General features: G+C 42.6%; 2 protein-coding genes across 4 annotated transcripts in view; one reads left to right on the forward strand and one right to left on the reverse strand.

The window, feature by feature from the left end:
• Window positions 1–19,807, forward strand: part of SH3D19 (SH3 domain containing 19) — a 183,487-nt gene that overhangs the window by 22,386 nt on the left and 141,294 nt on the right. The window lies entirely within an intron of this gene.
• On the reverse strand, window positions 4,464–14,019 carry PRSS48 (serine protease 48). The gene is made up of 4 exons (XM_047798039.1): window positions 13,964–14,019; window positions 13,879–13,882; window positions 7,568–7,729; window positions 4,464–4,941 (listed from the first exon to the last, which is right to left on the reverse strand). Exons 1-4 carry the CDS (start codon window positions 14,017–14,019, stop codon window positions 4,666–4,668), a joined length of 498 nt encoding a protein of 165 aa, XP_047653995.1. The 3' UTR covers window positions 4,464–4,665.

Consider the following 19,807-nt stretch of genomic DNA (forward strand, 5'->3'; position numbering starts at 1 on the left):
TATTTTGCAAATTTAAATAGATTTTTAAGGCAGAAATGCTATTGAGCCCCCCTCCAAAATAGAGTGTAAAGGTGTTCCTATTAATTTCCTTCTCATTTGGTCAGTGATGGTGTCATGGGCTAAATTTATTACCAGTAAGCATGACTTTTTAGTTTTATGGATACAAATGTTTATTGATTGTTTTGTCCTCCAGTAATGTGTTACCAGGCTATACTCATATATTAGGTTAAGCTTTATATTTTGTGTTGTAGCAATTGAAAGAGAAAATATATATAGTTAGTTGGAGCCTTTTCTTGAAATACAACACCAGAATTATTTAGAAGACCTTTAGAAAGCCCTAAATACAGCACAGACTAGTTATTTTTTGTTTAGGCAGGAGAAAAAAACTTTTCCTGTTCATTTTTTAAAAAAACAACTTTATTGAGATATAATTCTTATACCATGTTCTCTCCCCATTTCCTATTAGGTTTTAAAACCATTTCCCAGGGTTCTTTCAATGTATTTTTTAGATATTTACTGCCTCCTATTCTAATCAACAGACAGAAATAAGTGAGTTGAGGTGTACAAGAGAAGGGTATTCCACGTATAGAGGACAGCCTTATAGATTAAATAAGGCTTTGAAGTGGAAATGGGATGAAGGAATGAGAATATTGCTCTGGGTAAGAAGGGAAAAGTCAAATGGGAAGGAAGGTAGGCTTTTAGTAATGCATTTTAAAGATGGTAAAAAACCTAGGCTTGGGAGTTCTCCTTGTACAGAGGAAAGGAACCCGACTAGTATCCATGAAGATGCAGGTTCGATCCCTGGCCTCGCTCAGCGGGTCAAGGATCCAGGGTTGCCATGAGCTGTGGTGTAGGTTGCAGACCTGGCTCAGATCCTGAGTTGCTATGGCTGTGCTATTGGCTGGCACTGCAGCTCTAATTCGATCCCTAGCCTGGGAATGTCCATATGCTGCAAGTGCAGCCCCCCCCCCAAAAAAAACCCACAAAAAAACAGAAAACCAAAAACTTGGGCTTGCACCTTTCTTCACCTTGGTTAATGGGGTCTTAGTATAAGGGTAGTATAGTGGAGGATGGGAAGACAAGGAACAGCTCACAGCCTCACAGAACTGAACCTTCATCACTGATAGCTCATTGGTATTCTCATTCTGCTTCCTGTCTAATTCTGCTACCATCCAGCTACCCCCTCTACTAACCTAGCTCCCTCATGGCCTCTGCATATTCCCACAAGCCACAGTGTGGGATTTTCTCTTCCTCTGTTCTGTGATCATTCCCCTGCTCTCAGCCCTCAGGGCCTTCTCATCCCACTGAGCACACAGTTCAGAGTCCTTACTGACGCCTGCCAGGGCGCTGCTCCCTCTGCTCCCAGTTCCTGCCCTGCCCTCTCCACTTACAGTGCTCCAGCAGTGACCTCTGTTCTAGCTCACACACCTGGCATCCTCCCACCTCAGAACCTTTGTGCCTGCTGTTCTGTCTCCCTGGAATGTTCTTTCCCAGGTATTTGTTTTGCTTTCTTCCTTTACACAGGCCTCTGTAAATGTCACCTCCTTAGAGAAACTTCCTGACCATCCTGTCTAAAGTGGAATCCCCACCCTGAAACCTTATCTGCTGCTTCTGTGCTGTTTTCCTTTATCAGACTTTCTTATACTTGACATTATAATAAACATTCACAGTTAGCCCTCTGTAACTGAGGTTTTTGCATCTGTGGTGTTGGTTGAATCCACCCAAGTATGGAGGGTTGTCTCACTGTGCCATTTTCTATAAGGAACTTGAGCATCTGCAGATTTTGGTATTTGTGGAGGTTCTGGAACAAAGGACTGCATCTGCAGTAGATACTGGGGAGGACTGTATTTGCAGTGGATTACTGTCTCTCTCCCCCACTGGAATGTACACTTGTTGAAGGCAGGTTTGGCACATTGTATCTGCTGCACTACCCTCAGTACCTAGAATGGCGCCTGGGATGTGGTGGGCACTTAATACTGTTGATTGTAGACTGAGATACTATAGGGCCCGTGTGCAGCTCTCCCAGGAGAAGGGGTCTACTATACTGTCTAGTATTGAGTGCATCTGTTAGGTGGGCTGCTAGGCCAACTGCCCCACTTCCCCTGGGTGGCTCGTAAGTCAGGTGCTTATCCCAGTACGTCCAACCTGTAGTGTTCAGGACAGTGATGTCATGCTGTCTCCTTTAGAGCCCTTTCTTTCCACTTGGAAGGCCGGGTCTCTCCATAAGTTTTAAGTTGCAGCTCATGGTTCATGATTAAAAAAAAAACCTGTTAGATTCCTGTGCTGTGGAGCACTTGCTTCCTAAAGATCTGGAGGAATGATAGAAAGCACTGGCTTTCTTGACCTTTTTTATGTCCTCTTCCCGGGTCATCTTGGCTCATACATTTATGTGTTTTTCTCTTCTTACTCGTTCTTTTCCGATTCTTGATTTTGGTCTGTCATTTCTCCTCCGTTTTCCTTTCTTGTCTCTCCTTTCTCTCTTGTTCTCTTTTCCCAGCTGCCATTTTGTTTTGCCCTCTGTATCATTCCAGAGCTGGCTTAGCTTAAATTACTATCTCTGAGAAACTTTTTGCTGTACCTGCTTTGTGTCTTCTTTGTTCCTTTGTACCTTATAGCCAGAGAGGTAAGAAGGAGAATGGGGCTGAAACAGTCTTTCCTTCCTTCTTTTATTTAATCAATATAAGAAAACCTACTTTGTATAAGACATTGTGCCAGGTTCTGGCTACCTCAGTAAACAAAACACTCAGGTTTCTTAGTTGGAGAGACAAAGAGATTGTGTGTTTATTCTTCATTCATTCGTTTGACAAATATATATTGAGACTGGAATATACTGGTTAGCAAAAACAATTCTTGACTTATGGACCTCGTTACACTTTGGTAAGACAGACAGATAAACATTAACTGGACAGTTATACAAACGAATGTTAAATTACAGCTGACTTTCTTCCTATCAAGGAAGGCCCTGTAGTGCCCTGCAAATATATAGAGAGAGCACTTGTTCTCATCAGGAGCGCTGGGAACAGCTTCCTTGAGAAAGTGAAGAGTGAACTGAGATCTGAAGGCACAGTGAAGGCAGCAGGAAGGAGGAAATAGCAGATACAACGCCCAGTGCTTAGGAGGGGCTTGGAAGAAGTGGAGTGTAGAGGGCACATGCTGTGAGGCTGAAGTGGCACCCTCGGGTCAGACCCAGCAGAGCCTTGTAGGTTCTCTTAGGACTTTGGTCCTTATTCTTTGGGCATCAGGATGCCTTTGAAGTACACAAACAAAGGAAGGGGGGAGAAAGACATTTTAAAATTCCTTTTTTTTTTTTTTTTTTTTTTGCTTTTTAGGGCTGCACCTGTGGCATATGGAGGTTCCCAGGCTAGGGGTGGGATTGGAGCTACAGCTGCCAGCCTATACCACAGCCACAGCAACACAGGATCCGAGCTGCATCTGTGACCTATACCATGGCTCACGGCAACACCAGATCCTTAACTCACTGAGGCCCAGGATCAAACCTGCAACTTCATGGTTCCTAGTTGGATTCGTTTCTGTTGCACCACAATGGGAACTCCGCATTTTAAAATTCCTTATTTTAAAAACTCTAGTCTGAATTCTGTGGAGAACAAATGCAGTTGAGGACAGGTGTAAGTGACAGAAAGGACATGGGAGTGGCAGTTGGGAGGCTGTGGTGGCATTCACAATGAGAGGTAAGGTTGAGTTAGCAAGGATTTTAACCTTCCAGACCTATCCTCACTTCATTTAAATGCATTTATTTATCCCCAGAAATTGTTTTTGAAAGTTGACTTACATAAAAGACACAGATGCAACAAAACTTACATTCATTCAAATGAGAAATGAAGGATGATTGAAATAAAAAAAGTTATGAGTAGAATTATACCAGATAATGACTGAAGTCAAGTATAAACACTTAGCTCTCAGCTCCTGGAAGCCTAGGCAGAAAAGGGAAATAGTATAGGTCGTGTGATTGTTTAACAAAAGGAAGCATGTTCGTTAAGACAGGAAAATAATCTTTCTTTATAAACATTTAAAGTACTTTATTATAGAAGTGACATTAAACAACATGGACAGGTCCAGATTATTGAAGCCCAAGGCCTCCCCTCTTGAGATTATTACATTAATCCATTTTTGGTGGTAGCGACACTGGTACTTCAGAAAAGCAAAAATTTCAGAAATGTACAGAGCCGAACTGCATACATGGATTTCTTACCTGACACCTAGCTGCAGAGGAGAACCTTAAGATAGTGGAGGAAGTCGAGAAATACAGACCAGGTAAGGAGCCCATGATGCAGCCCGTGGGCACGAAGTAAACCCTTAATGTACTTTCTTGAGGACCTTCCCTTTTGCCTTCACAGATACTTTTTTTCTTGCCTGTTTCTGTCATCATTTAATTTGTGTCCATTATTTATCATAAAAGGCATCCTTCCTGCCTTGCAAGAGGCATAGTCTGGGACAAAGAATGCCATGCACAAAAGTGGCATCCTTATTTCTCAGCCGTTTACATTCCAACCAGTAAAACCTACTTCTAGAATCAAGAACCTCAAAAATAAAATCATTTCTAATTATCTTACTGAACTCATCCAGAGTTCCCTGTGACGTTAGGTGTAAGTTCTCCGCCCCTAGGGCTTATTCTCCATGCATTCCCTTCCCAGCCCACCATTCCGCCTACTCTCCTGGTAAGAGATGGCGCCCAGAGGCACAGGAGGGTCCCAGGAGAGCCAGAGAAAGCAGTATAATAAGGAACACAAAGTCAGATAAGTCCAGATTGTTGGCACGCAAGACCTCAGCTCTTGAGATAATGGTGATAATCCATTTTTGGTAGTAGGTCACATTAGTGTAGACTCCAGGAAAAAGATCAGCACACTCTATCCCCCAGCTTGACACTCCTATCTGGATCCATACACCATCAATATGACATGCCAGGGGCCCTCCAGAATCACCCTACAGAAGAGATAAAAGATAAAGGTCAGGAGCATGGTGAATAGGGCCCGTGAAGAGGAGTGTAGCCACAGAGGCGGAGCCTTCCTTAGAATGGGGCCATGGAGAAAGCCCAACTTCCTTCTGCACTGGGGGAGACACGGACATTTAGAATCATAGAGTCTGAAATTGGCAGAGACCTTAGCTAAATGTATCAGTAGTTTCAAAATACTCATTTATGATTAAAAAGAAACACGATGAGTTTTTCACTAAAGTTAAATTCATTCAGTTGAATGAACTGTCCTTATTTTTCCTTTCTTCGTTTCTTACTGCCTTTTTTTAGTGTTAAAATAATCCTGTCTTATATAACATGGCAGTGATAGTAGTTGGTGGTGTGCCAGTCTTGCTGGGTTTTTGGTAACAGTTTTATTGAGGTATAATTCACATACTATACAATTCACCCATTTGAAGTGTAGAAGTTAGCAGTTTTTAATATATTTACGGTGTTGTTCAACCCTCACCACAACCCATTTTTATCACCGCCAAAGGAAACCCCATACCCTTTAGCAGTCACTCTCATTTCCTCCCACTCCTTCTAGCCCTAGGCCAACCAGTTATCTACCTTCTGCCTCTGTGGATTTGCATATTATGGCCATTTTGTAGAAATGAAATTATGAAACATAAAACCTTTTTATGTCTAGCTTCTTTACTTAGCATATTCTTTGGAAGGTTCATCCGTGTTATCACATGTGTAAGTGCTCCATTCCCATTTCTTTTCATGGCTGAATAATATTTCATTATATTGATATATCACATTTTGTTTAGTCATCAGTTGATAGGCCTTTGGGTATTATCACTTTTTGGCTATTATAAATAACGACACAGTGAGTATTCATGTACACATTTTTATATGGATCTGTTTTTATTTCTCTTGGGTGTGTACTTAGGAGTGGAATTCTTGGATCATATAGTAAGTCTATATTTCAGCTTTTGAGGTTTTCCAGAGTGGCTGTACCATTTTACATTCTCAGTAGGTGTATGAAGTTTCCAATTTCTCCACATCCCTTGCCAACTCTTTTTTTTTTTTTTTTTGGTCTTTTTGCCTTTTCTAGGGCCGCTCCTGTGGCATATGGAGGTTCCCAGGCTAGGGCTCTAATCAGAGCTGTAGCCACCAGCCTACTCCAGAGCCACAGCAACGCAGGATCCGAGCCACATCTGCGACCTACACCACAGCTCACAGCAATTCCGGATCCTTAACCCACTGAGCAAGGCCAGGGATTGAACCCACAACCTCATGGTTCCTAGTCGGATTTGGTAACCACTGCACCACGACGGGAACTCCCCTTGCCAACTCTTATTTATGATCTATCTTTTTTTTTTTTTTTTGTCTTTTTGCTATTTCTTGGGCCGCTCCCGCGGCATATGGAGGTTCCCAGGCTAGGGGTCCAATCGGAGCTGTAGCCACCGGCCTACACCAGAGCCACAGCAACGCAGGATCCGAGCCTCGTCTGCAACCTACACCACAGCTCACGGCAACGCCGGATCGTTAACCCACTGAGCAAGGGCAGGGACCGAACCCGCAACCTCATGGTTCCTAGTCGGATTTGTTAACCACTGCGCCACGACGGGAACTCCTATTATCTATCTTGATTATAACTATCCTAGCAGGTGTGAAGTTGTCTCATTGTTTGATTTGTAAATAATGAATATGCAAATAAGAAAATTTGGCAGAGATACAGTAAAATGTGTGTGTGTGTGTGTGTATGTCTCTGTGTGTGTATGTGTGTGTTGGGGGGGGTAAAAACCAAATGGTCATTATAGAACTAAAAAATAAAATATCTGAGATAAAATTTCCCTAGATGATCTTAACAGTAAAATCCAGACGGCAGAAAAGAGACACAATGATTTTTGAAAACAGATTAAGTATCCAATTTAAAAAAATGGAAAAAGGTAAAAATAAAATATAAAGTATCAGAGACGTGTATGAAACTATCAAAAAAAAAGTGTAACTTTAAATTTCCTATTTCAGCCAGAAGAGGAAAGGAGAGAAATGAGGCAGAATAATATTTGAAGAAATCATGAATGGAAAATTTCCAAGTTTTGATGAAACATTAAAGAGTACATTAAAAAAAAAAAAAACTCAGTGAATCCTAAATAGGATAAAGACAGATAAAAGCACACCTAGCACCTCCCATTCAAACTTTCCAACAATCAAATATGAAGGCAAATATATTGAAAGCAGCCAGAGAAAAACGACACATCACATTCAATGGAGGAAGACACAAACAATTCCTGATTTTTCATCAGACGGTTTTTAAGTGGAGACAAAGAAATGACATCTTTTAAGTGTACAATGAAATGTTTCTTGAAAAAATTTAAAAGCCGGCAATTCTACGTCAACCTCTTCATATATTTATAGAAACATAGGAGATCGTGAAAATGCAAACACCAGTGGTTAACATTGCTCTAGATCAATAGTCGAAGAGATTAGATTCATTAAGTGATTTATCCAGATTAACTCCACAATTATTGTCAGAACACTTGTCTCCTGATTCCCAGTTCACTAATGTTTACAGACGGGAAAACCTGGATCCAATTAAGATCTCATGTTAAATTAAAAAAAAAAAAAAATTCAAGAGCAAACTCTAACCTGGCAAGTATCCTTCTTCTTAGCAGGGTCACCAGCACAAATCATGCTTTCCTGGATGACCCACTTTGTTTGTGGCAATAGGATACCAACTGGGTTGTAGATTTTTTCACAAGCCAGGTGTTCAATGATGGATATTTCTGCTTCCTGGAGTCTGGTAGGGTACTTAGAACCTGCAGAGATAAATAGGAATGAAAGGAAAAGCAACCCGGAAAGGTACAGGGACAATATTCAGTCAACAGTATGCAGAGATTTCTGAAGGGGAATCCAAAAGCAGAATACAGTCACTTTCCAATCATCCTAATGGAAGAGGGGTTTTTTTCAGTACACTTTATCTAAAACAATCGATAATTCAAAATTCATGTTTGGAGTTTTTCTAATGTACTGTGTGGGACATCCCTAATGTTCTAAATTAGAAAGAATTATGATACATTTTGATTGAATGAAGATATATTCTAAAGTATTCTAAAGCTTTCTCATTTTATCTGCTCCCAGATCATTTCCTGTCTTGTCTTTACTCCATTCCAGGAAGGGGTTGACACAACACTTTAAAAAGAGATTAAGGAGTTTCTGTCATGGTACAGCAGAAACGAATCTGACTAGGAACCATGAGGTTGCAGATTCAATCCCTGGCCTCACTCAGTGGGTTGAGGATCTGGTGTTGCCATGAGCTGTGGTGTAGGTTGCGGATGCAGCTCAGATCTGGCGTTGCTGTGGCTCTGGTGTAGGCCGGCAGCTACAGCTCTGATTAGACCCCTAACCTGGGAACCTCCATATGCCATGCATACGGCCCTAAAAAGCAAAAATAAAAAAAGACAGAGACTAAGGAGTTCCTGTGCTGGGTTGCACCAGGATCGGGTGTCTCTGCAGTGCTAGGATGCAGATTCGATCCCTAGCTTGGCACAGTGGTTTAAAGAATCCAGTGTTGCTGTAGCCGTGGCATTTAGATTGCAACTGTGACTCAGGTCTGATCCCTGGCCCAGGAATTCCACATGCCTCAGTGTGGCCAAAAAAAGGAAAAAAAAAGGATTTAAAAAAAAAAATTAGACTCTGGACTTCCTGCTGTGGTACAGCAGGTTAAGGATGCAGCATTGAAGCTGCATCTCGGATTTGATTCCTGACCCAGGAACTTCCATATACCACGAGTGTGGCCAAAAAAAACAAAACAAGACTCCCTAAAACAAAAACCGCACTACACTCTTTCCAATTTTAAATCAAGTGTGTTAACCTCTGTTTCAGAGAAGTAATTGTGTGTTTAAATTATTAGTATATGCTCTTATAGCTGTAGCTAGGCTCTAGGCAGGATATAAGAGTAAATAAACATATAAATAAGCAAACATTTTATTTGAAGATTTATAGATAGTATCAATAGGTTGATTTGATTTTATTGAAAATATTTGCCATAGTAATGATATGTCTAGAATATGAATATTCTGGAGCAGGTACAAGAAGGTGATGTATGAAACAACCTGTTTTCTCTACCCATTCTCACCTTCATGTTTCAATTTCCCCCATCCAGTCACCCAGCAAGAGTCTGGAATTGTCAGCCGCTGTTTGATATTAGGCAGGCAGATGGGCCTGATGGAAGAAGTGTAGGTGACTCTGGAGAAGAGCCTCAACAAGGCAATGTCTCCAATGGTGTCGTGGTATTTGGGGTGGATGACAACTCGGAACACGTGATACTCCACACCTTCACTTGAGGAGGCTAGATTGTTTGATCCCAGCCGCACAGTGTATAGGAAAGGAATCCAGGTCCTGAAGAGAAGAGAAAGCATAGAGTCAAAGTGAAGCATGCTTTGATGCTTCAGCTGGGGCAAAACAAGCTGCTTGTGTACCACTCAGTCTTTAAGCAAGAAAGGAGAGTAACAGACTTGGAGTTAACCAGGCTGCTCCTAACTTGGCATAGAGTTGGTTTGTCTCCTTTTCTCCTTCCTGCCCATCCCTCCCTCCCTGACCACTCTTTCTTTTGCTATCTGCTGTTTCTGTGGTCTCCTTTATATGTTTATTGCCAGAGTTCCCTGGTTCTCTCTCTCTCTCTTTTGGCCACCCTGGGCATATGGACTTCCTGGACCAGGATCAGATGTGGGGCACACTGTGTCCCCGACCAACGATCAAACCTGTGTCCCAGCACTCCCAAGACACTACCGGTCACCCACCCGTCCCGTTGCACCACCTCAGGAACTCCTTCCCTGGGTCTCTTATTCACCCCTCCTATTCTCCATGGTTTCAGCCATCACCTAAATGCTTAATAGTCATTGCTTTATTTTCATTTTTGATTTCTGAGCACTAGAATTTTATTTCTGAATAAAAAATTACGGAAAATATAACCACCAAAATTTACGTGCGTGTGTGTGTGTGTGTATGTGTGTGTGTGTGTAATTTAAAATGTCAAGTGGGTTGATAACAGAAGTTCTCTGCCCTATTACCCTCAATTCACACTTATCTGAAGGCAATCTCTTTCAACTCTTAGCTCTTTCTCAGCATTTTTCCTAGTATTTTCAAGAAACCCTGTATATTGCCATAATATTTTATATCTTTCAGTTTTAGAATGTTGTGTTCCTGCTGTCGCAGGTGAGGGCTGATCCAACAATCACTACTAACCCCCACTTCCTTTTTCGTCATCCTCCTAACCTAGTATTACTTTTTGTTAGATCAGTATTTAATATGTATGTTCTGGAGTTCCCATCAAATGGCTCAGCAGTTAATGAACCCGACTCGTATCCATGAGGACATGGTTTTGATCCCTGGCCTTGCTCAGTGGTTTAAGGATTTGGCCTTGCAGTGAGTTCTCTGTGTAGCTCGAAGATGCGGCTGGCTCGCATTTGACATTGCTGTGGCTGTGATGTAGGCTAGCAGCTACAGCTCCGATTCGACCCCTAGCCTGGGAACTTCCATGTGCCTTGGGTGTGGCCCTAAAAAGACACACACACACATACACACACACACACACGTACACGTTCTTATGACTAAAATCATTATTCACTACTGGGCCATATTGGGTACTCAATCAGATTTCTTGTAATACTTATATTTATTTATTTTTTGCTTTTTTTAGGGCCACACCTGTGGCATATGGAGGTTCCCAGACTAGGGGTCAAATCAGAGCTACGGCTGCTGGCCTACTCCAGAGCCATAGCAATGCAGGATCCAAGCTGCATCTGCAACCTACACCACAGCTCATGGCAACATCAGATCCTTAACCCACTGAGCGAGGCCAGGGATCAAACCTGGGTCCTGATGGTTCCTAGTTGGATTATTTTCTGCTGTGCCATGACAGGAACTCCTCTTGCAATACTATTTGCTTCTGTAATTAATACTGTGGTCTCACTTCTTTGTTTTTTTAGTTTTCTTTCTTTTTTTTGGGGGGGGGGATCTGTGTGTGTGTGTGTGTGTGTGTGTGTGTGTTTTAAGCCACCCAGTTTGTGGCAATTTCTTTTTTTTTTTTAATTGTTATTTCCCCAATACAATTTTTTTCTATTGTACATACATGTACATATTCCTTTTTCTCACATTATCATGCTCCATCATAGACTTGTGGTTGCTAAGGGGGAGGGGGAGGGAGTGGGATGGATTGGGAGCTTGGGGTTAATAGATGCAAACTATTGCCTTTGGAATGGACTAGCAATGAGATCCTGCTGTGTAGCACTGGGAACTATGTCTGGTCACTTAAGTTTTTTTAGTTTTCTATGTACCTACCACTAACTGATCATTTGTTCCTCAGACTGTCTGCCAGAGGTGTGACTCTCTCCATATGTTGGTATCTGGTAGACAGTCTATCAATGGTATCCTTTAAAAAAAATTTTTTTTTTTAATTTTTAGGTTTCTGCCTTCTAACTTCAATCCTGGAACTTTTCTTTATGATTTTCTCAGGGGTTCTCTTCTGTGTCACAGTCTCTTTTTCTGGATCCCACATTTTCCTGTTTTCTCCTCTTTATTTTGGTGAAACACATTCTCCCATGGCTTCTTGAGAAAGACATGCATGAGAGGTAATATTTTTGCTGCTTTGTATATTTGAACATGTCTTATTTCTATCCCACACTTGATTGATAGTTTGTAAATATGGATAGAATTCTGTTGCAATTCTCTCCGCATTTTGAAGTTATTAGTCTTATTTTTTTTATTTCAGTCTGTTATTGAAAAGTCCTGTCATTTTCATTTTGTTATATATGTCATCTGTTGTGGCATAACAAGTTACCACACAGCCTAGAGACTTAAAACAGCAAATATTTCACCATTTCTGTGGGTCAGGAATCTGGGTGCCTCTGACCAGGATGTGCTCAAGCTGGGCTGCAGTGTTGTCTCAGGGCTTAGCTCAGTGAGGGCCTGCCCCATCTTCCTTCACTACTGTTGGCTGGAGACATTAGTTTTACAAGGGTATCTCTATCGCTACTCACCACATGATACCTTGTTTCTCTCACAGGTTGTGTTTGTGACCCAAAACAGCTTAAGACAGAATTCCCTGACTGGTGTGTAGGAAGTCATTTGGTGAAAAGTAGGAAAATTTCTATGAAATTCTCACTGTGGCTCCATGGGTTAAGGACCCATCATAGTGTCTGTGAGGATGTGGGTTTGATTCCTGACCTCGATCAGTGGGTTAAGGGTCTGGCGTTGCCGTGAGCTGTGCTGTAGGTCACACATGCAGCTCGGATCTGGCGTTGCAGTGGCTGTGGTGTAGGTTGGCAGCTGTAGCTCCGATTCAACCCCTAGCCTGGGAACTTCCATATGCTTCTGGTGCAGCCCTAAAAAGAAAAAAAAAAGTTTCTAATATGGGGACTATTTTCATCATTTTTTTTAAAACCCTGGGCCTTGTCCCTAATCCAGAGTGAGCTAGGTTTCCTCTGCCTGTTCATCTTGCCACTTTCATTTGTCTGTTGGTTCATTCATGAATTCATTCAGATATTTGTTGAGAACCTGTGTGCTGGCTAGCAGCTAGAACTCACATGTGTAGGCAGTGCGCTGCTGTCAGGATCCACCTGTCACTGATGAGAGAACCCCCACAGATGTGGGTCTCACCTAGGTGCAGGCTGACCTGCCAAGGCCAGCGCTTGTCGGCAGCATCCTGACCACCCACAATGCGGCTGGAGTACACAGGTCGTCCACACACTAGAGAAGGAGGAGAGAGAGCAGTGTGGACCTCTGGTTGTCTTGTTCTTGTGATCCCATCTTCCCATCATCCCCAAACTCCCATCCATTCCCAGGACCTGCATCCTCCCTAGCCTCCATACTCCATCCTATTCCAGTTCCAAACCCAGCAGGCTTGGGTTCAAGTGGAAACCACTCACCTGAGTGCAGAGATTTCTTCTGGGAAGGAATGGATAGGCAAGACCCTAAAGCAAATACATGGTATCATTAATATATAACAATACATCTTATATATCTAGATTCACTGAACAGAGAGGCTTTCTACATACTTCAATTTCTCAGATTGGTGTTAAAGGCCAAAATTTTATAAATATCTACTCATTAATGGGAATCTTGATAATTACATGCTTGCTTGCCTTCTTTTTTTTTTTTTTTTTTTCCTTTTTATGGCTGCACCAGAAGCATATGGAAGTTCCTAGACTAGGGGTCACTTTGGACCTATAGCTCGGGCCACTGCCACAGCAACAGCAATGCTGGATCCAATCCACATCTGTGACCTACAGCTTTCAGCAACGCCTAATTCTTAACCCACTGAACAAGGCCAGGGATCGAACCCACATCCTCATGGAGACTATGTTGGGTTCTTAACTCACTGAGCCACAATGTGAACTCATTACCTGCCTTCTTTGCAGCATACATGGAATATAATTGGACTTGTAATATAATTGGTGATCCATGGTTGCCATCAGGAATATCAAGTGAGGTTGCAAATACATTAATGCCTTCATACATTATTGATTTTGAGGTTATAATCTATTTACTTTTGTTGGGTTTTCTTTAGCTGAACTAGCATTTTGCAGTGTTTGTGTATCTTTCTTTTTTGTTACCTGGTATCTTTTTGCTACTCTTAGCTTAACCCTGCTTTTAAATCACTGTGGACCAGGGAAATAAGTGAACAAGCCTCTTCCTGACATCAGTGATTTCCAGTTGCTTCCATTTGAAATGCTCTTCCTCCTAGATCCTCTTAGCTAAATCATTCATCTCCTTTATGTCTTTGCTCAAATAGCTTCTTTTTAGTGAAACCTTCCTGGAGCACTTGATTTAAAATGATAATGCCAGGAGTTCCCGTTATGCCTCAGCAGAAATGAACCTGAGTAGTGTCTTGGAAGGCTTGCAGCCTGGCCCAGAGGATCCTCTCAGGACTTTTTCAGGGCACACTATTCAGAAGTCACATCCCTTGAGTGAAATTGTCCTGTTGCTCTATGTGGTAACTTCTTGAGCCAAAAACACCTCTGCACCCCCCCCCCCCGCCCCCACCTCAGGGGCTCACCCAGCAGAAGGAGCAGTGGGAAGACACAGCCCGCAGGGCCCATGTTTCTGTCAGAGTCAGCACTTCCTGGACTCAGGCTCCCAGGGTGAGGCCAGCTGGGGAGCAACTGAGGAAGAGGGGGCAGGACCAGCTTCTTATCCTAAGCAGATTTCTTGGCTTTGCCCCTCTCCTCTCTGTCCTCACCCTGGCCAGGCACTGAAGGAACCAGCCTTAAGAAGTGCAGTTGCAGGACCCAGGGGGAGGAGCTGAGGCTCGAGGTGCCCCCTGCTGTCCTGGCAGAGCAAGGTGTCTAGGGCTTCTGCCTCCTCCTCTGGGAGGGGCGAAGGGGTGGGTGCAGTAGCTGCCCGCCCAGGGCAGGTTGGAGGGCAGTGAAAGGAATAGAGCCCTGTCTCTAGCAAGAAACAGGAAAGTGGGCAGGACTCTTCAAAAGCAAGAAATGGAAAAGAAATCAACTCAGAACTTGGCTAATTTCTTCGTTTTCATCTCCATCAGGCCGCAAGTCAGATTTCCTGAGAAATAGACTCTAAGACAGAGATTTGTGTCCAAAAAATTTGTTGGGGAATGTCTTAGGATCAACACCTCAAGGACGTACAGAGGCAGGATTGGGCTGAGGGAGAGTTGATGTAATGCATTTGCATCAGAGGCTTCAGCCAATCCCACAGGTTGCTCTGGAGCTGCGGTGACCCTTCCAAGATGCCCAGAACTGAGACTGGAAGGCTGGGCCCTTGGACTCCTAACTGACTGCGTGCCTCCATGGAGGGGGCGTTACCTTGGGTGAGGTGGCTCTGGTGGCAGTGTTTGAAATTGGCCTTAGCTTTGAACTGTCAGCAGCCAGCACTCCTGGTTCCTAGGAAAGTGAAAGCCTCAGTCTAGGTTCTGGTGGGGTGCAGCCTGGCATCTGCTGCAGAGTTCTTCTCTGTGCCTTTTATGTCTTCTGTACCCACCGTTTGTAGGGTACTAAGCCTGTGGAGGTGGAACTCAGTGAAGTGTTAAAGCGTATTATTGCTCTCTGTAGCTTAAAATTGGGACGTTTGAAAGAAACACATGAATAATTTTTAAAAATAATAGAAAACCAAAAAAAAAAGTAGAAGACCATAAAATATAGCTGTTTTATTTTTATTTTTTATTTTTTTGTCTTTTTTGTTGTTGTTGTTGTTGCTATTTCTTGAGCCGCTCCCGCGACATATGGAGGTTCCCATGCTAGGGGTCGAATCAGAGCTGTAGCCACCGGCCTACGCCAGAGCCACAGCAACGCGGGATCCCAGCCGCGTCTGCAACCTACACCACAGCTCACGGCAACGCCGGATCGTTAACCCACTGAGCAAGGGCAGGGATTGAACCCGCAACCTCATGGTTCCTAGTTGGATTCGTTAACCACTGCGCCACGACGGGAACTCCAAATATAGCTGTTTTGATATGACTTATTCAGCTGCAAGTAACAAAGACTCCCTTAAACTAGCTTAAATGGAGAGAGATTAGTTTAAAGCTATTGTTATAGCCTGAAACATGTCCCGTCCCTGCCCCCCACCGCCCCACCAGCTCGACATTTGTATGCTGCAGTCCTAACTCCCAGTACCTTACAGTGTGATCGGATTTACAGCTGGTGTCTCTAGGTAAGTTAGGGTAACACCAGGTCATTAGGCTTCATCCAGCTTGACTGATGTCCTTCAAGAAGAAGAAATTGGGAAGCAGACACATGCAGAGGGAGATGGCTGTCTCCAAGTCGAGGAACAGACCTTCCCTCTCGTCCCTCAGGAGGAACCGACCCTCTGACACCGTGGTCTCAGGCGTCTAGATCTATGAGAAGATAAGTTTGTGTTGTTTAAGCCTCCCAGTCTGCGGTGCTTTTTGCTGGCAGCCCTAACAGACTAATAGAGATACTTGAGGAACAGAGAGGAGAACAAAGTAACAGGAACATCTGGAGCTGTCCTAGGGCAGACTGGAGGCCAGAGTGGAGACCAGAGCTGGCAGGGGCTCTGGGTGCACAACAGCTGGAGAGCTCAGAGCAGCAGTTTGGATCTCACTCTGGTCCCCAGCTGTCAGGATGGCCTGACCTCATTCCCTGCCGTTTCATTCTATCCCACTGTGAACTCCCCAAGTTTTTCCTTATTTTCAGTGCAAATTCCTGAGAAATTGAAGAGGTTATCTTTTCTTACTAGTCCATAGGGTTATGGCTATGGACTAAGTCTCTTTGCAGGAAGTGCCCTCGTGCATGACAAGAAACAGGGCCAGCTAAGCAGCAGGGACTGTACTGTATCTTGGTACAGTGAGATGTTTACCTCTTTCAATCCATTTTTCCAGATTTTAGATGTGAATGTTTTAAAAAAAAATTTTTTTCAGAAGTGTCTTGTGGTGCAGCAGGTTAAGAATCTGGTGTTGATGAAGCTGTAGCACAGGGTGCAACTGCAGTATGGGTTCAAGCCCTAGCCTGGGATCTTTCGCCTGCCACAGGTGCAGCAAAAAACAAAAAACAAAACTCCATCTACTTGTTTACTGACCACCACTGAATTGTTTACCTACTTTCTGTTTTCCGATTGAGTTGGCTTCATTCGTGACTACCTGACAGGGTGAACGTTTCCTCCTACTAGTATTATTTAATTTAGCCCCTCCATGCATTTTTAATGGTTCTTGTTTTATGCATCCTATTTTTGTATGTATGTGGTTTATACATTCATTCTGGTCATGCATCTAATCGGTCACTGTGCTTTTTATCATTATGCAGTGACTGAGTATTTTTCACCTTAATTTTTTTCTGAAATTAATATTGCAACCTGTGACTTTATTCTGTCCATTTAATCAAAGCAAATATTTCTTGTTTATATCACAATTGGTTTTTCTTATTCATATCACAGCTGGTATTCTAATTAATTTATTGTATTCACAGGCGATTTTAACTGTTTAGTCAACTCATTTAAGTATAGCTTTAGGAGTTCCCGTCGTGGCTCAGCAGTAACGAACCCAACTAGGACTCATGAGTTTAATCTCTGGCCTCACTCAGTTGATTAAGGATTCGGCATTGCTGTGGCTGTGGTGTAGGTCAGCAACTGCAGCTCCAATTCAACTTTAGCCTGGGAACTTGCATATGCTGCAGGTGCGGCTCTAAAAAGCAAAAAAAAAAAAAAAAAGTATAGCTTCTAAAAATATCAGACCTCAGTTTGAGATTTGCCTTCAAGTAATGTCTAGAGTAAAGGTTGTCTAGACACCGGGTCTTTCTGTTGATTTATCAGAGGAAAAAAAAATTTGACTGGACACTCCTTTCCCTTTGAGGGTCCTGTGGTTGTCCCAGACCTTTAGACTTTATATCCCTAGGCAGGTGCACCTCCCTGGTGGTTTGGTGGCTAGGCTTTTATATCGCCAGCCAAGTCTGAAGTCACTGAATATTTTTCACATATTAGTTGGATTATTCACAGAATCTCTTTTCCCTTTTGTTTAAATGTTTTATGAAAATGTATTTTTGGTTTTGGTTTCAATTTAGTTGGAAATAAACTTTATTAGAAATAACTAAGATGGAGTTCCCCTCATGGCGCAGTGGAAATGAATCTGACTAGGAACCACGAGGTTGCGGGTTCGATCCCTGGTCTTGCTCAGTGGGTTAAGGACCCGGCGTTGCCGTGAGCTGTGGTGTAGGTTGCAGACGCAGCTCAGATCTGGTGTTGCTGTGGCTCTGGTGTAGGCTGGCAGCTATAGCTCCAATTAGATCCCTAGCCTGGAAACTTCCATATGCCTCAGGTTCAGCCCTAAGAACAGGACAAAAAAAAAAAAAAATTAAGGCAAGCTTTTTATGAAAATTAGATAAAAGGAAGGAATTAAATAGTTATCTTGCTTTTCCTGTCCAAACTTCAGAGTAACAAAATGGGCTTAGCTGCTGAGGGGAGAATTTCAGCTACTACATTCCTATGGGTTAGAGTGATAGAATTTGAAAGCAATGCTTACAGGCCCTCCCTCCTGAGATCATTGATCTAGGGGCTGATTACCAGTAGTTGAAAGTTTTAGAGGAAAGGTTGATGGAGTGCACATACTGTTACCATTTGAACCCTCTGTTCAATCTTGGTATCATGAGGAGAGGGATAAAGCAGACCTGAGCCACCTAGTGTGAAGTAATGTGAAGGAATATCCAATGAAGTATTCTTGTCAAAAGGAAATCTGAGTCTCTAAAACTGCTTCCACTTATAGTGTATACAGGGGATAAAAGAGTAAGTTAAGTTACAAGACAAGGAAGTTAACAGTCAAATCCAGAACATGGGACCTTTTACAAAACAACTAACCTAGGAACTCCTGCTGTGGCACAATGGGATTGGCAGCGTTTTGGGAGCACTGGGATGCAGGTTCCATCCCTGGCCCAGTGCAGTGGATTAGGGGTCCAGCCTTGGCAGCTCAGATCTGATCCCTGGCCCACAAGCTTCATATGCCTCGGGGTGGCAAAAAATGAAAAAAATTAAATAAAACTAACTTGAGAGAAACTCCTCCAGGTGAAAAGAAATTAAGAGTCATAAATGTATGTGGCCTCTGTTTAGATCCTGATTTAACAAATCTAAGAAGACATTTTGATACCATCAAGGAGATTTGATAATTGGGTATTAGATGGTATGAAGGAATTATTGTTAATCTTGATAGGTATAATAGTGATACTGAGTTATGTAAGAAAATGTCCATTATAAAGAAAGAGTTGGAACCTATGGGTGCTTTCCAACCTCTTTTATTGTATTGGAGAAATCTCCTTTGGTTTTCAGCCCACAGTATTATTCTGTCATTTTTATGGGAATGACTGCATGACCTTAGGCAAGTCACTGTAACAGAGGCTGTTAGAAGATCAAGAAGATGACTGGGACAGGTTCCTAAGGTTGTTTTGAATAAATAATTATTCAGAAGAAGTAGGAATTCCTGTTGTGACACAGCAGAAACTAATCTCACTAGTACACATGAGGATGCATGCTCAATCTCTGGCCTTGCTAAGTAGGTCAGGGATCTGGCGTTGCCATGAAAATGTGGTGTAGGTTGCAGATGAGGCTTGGGTCCTGCGTTGCTATGGCTGTGGCATAGGCCAGCAGCTGTAGCTCCAATTTAACCCTAGCCTGGGGACTTCCAATATGCCAAGGGTGCGGCCATGAAAAGCAAAAAAAAAAAAAAAAAAAAAAAAAAATCAAAAGTAAAGCTGTGTGCACCCACATGGAGACTGGACTATAATAAGAGGTACAAATAACTAGAACCAAATGGCAGATGTTATTTTGGCATTGTGTAAGGGAGACCTTTAATAGAGCTTTCCAACAGTTAAGGGGGTAATTTGGTATAGTGGAAGGACCAAATCTTTTGAGTTAGGCAGTCGTTAGATGAATCTGTTTAATCAGATATTAGCTATGTGATCTTGGGCAAGTTGCTTAACATCTCTGATCCTTACTTGTTTTGTGTGTGTGATTTCATAGTGGAACTAAGTAATACCTTCTTGAGTTGTTGGGAGAAATAAGATAGTTTTTCAAGTGCCCAACATAGTAACTGATGTAGAGAAGGCATAAAGTAAATACAAGTTCCTGCCATAGTTAGGGGTGAGATAAAGATTTCATGACACCCAGAGAATCCCCTTGGCTCAAGCCATCTCAATCTAGGCTCTGGACCCTTAGCGTTTTCACTTATGAAATTCTTATCAGAGCACTTAGAATAGATCAGATTCAACAGACTGACTCACTAATATTTAAGAGACTTGTATGTGAGCCAGAATGTTAATTTGCAATGAGGAGTATTCATTTTTATCACTGGGATTTTCATTTTCCCCAACCAGGATACACCTTTTTGATATTGAGTAGGGAAACCAAATTAGTAAGTGGATGGTGGTTTGA

Source organism: Phacochoerus africanus, chromosome 10 (assembly GCF_016906955.1).
Source record: "Phacochoerus africanus isolate WHEZ1 chromosome 10, ROS_Pafr_v1, whole genome shotgun sequence".
Classification (NCBI taxonomy): domain Eukaryota; kingdom Metazoa; phylum Chordata; class Mammalia; order Artiodactyla; family Suidae; genus Phacochoerus; species Phacochoerus africanus.

Coding starts and splice junctions, on each gene's coding strand:
- PRSS48 (XM_047798039.1), bottom strand. CDS start 14,019: ATGGGCCCTGCGGGCTGTGTCTTCCCACTGCTCCTTCTGCTGGGTGAG. Junction 4,942..7,567: donor AGAAGAAGGATACTTGCCAG/GTTAGAGTTTGC, acceptor TCTCTTCTGTAG/GGTGATTCTGGAGGGCCCCT.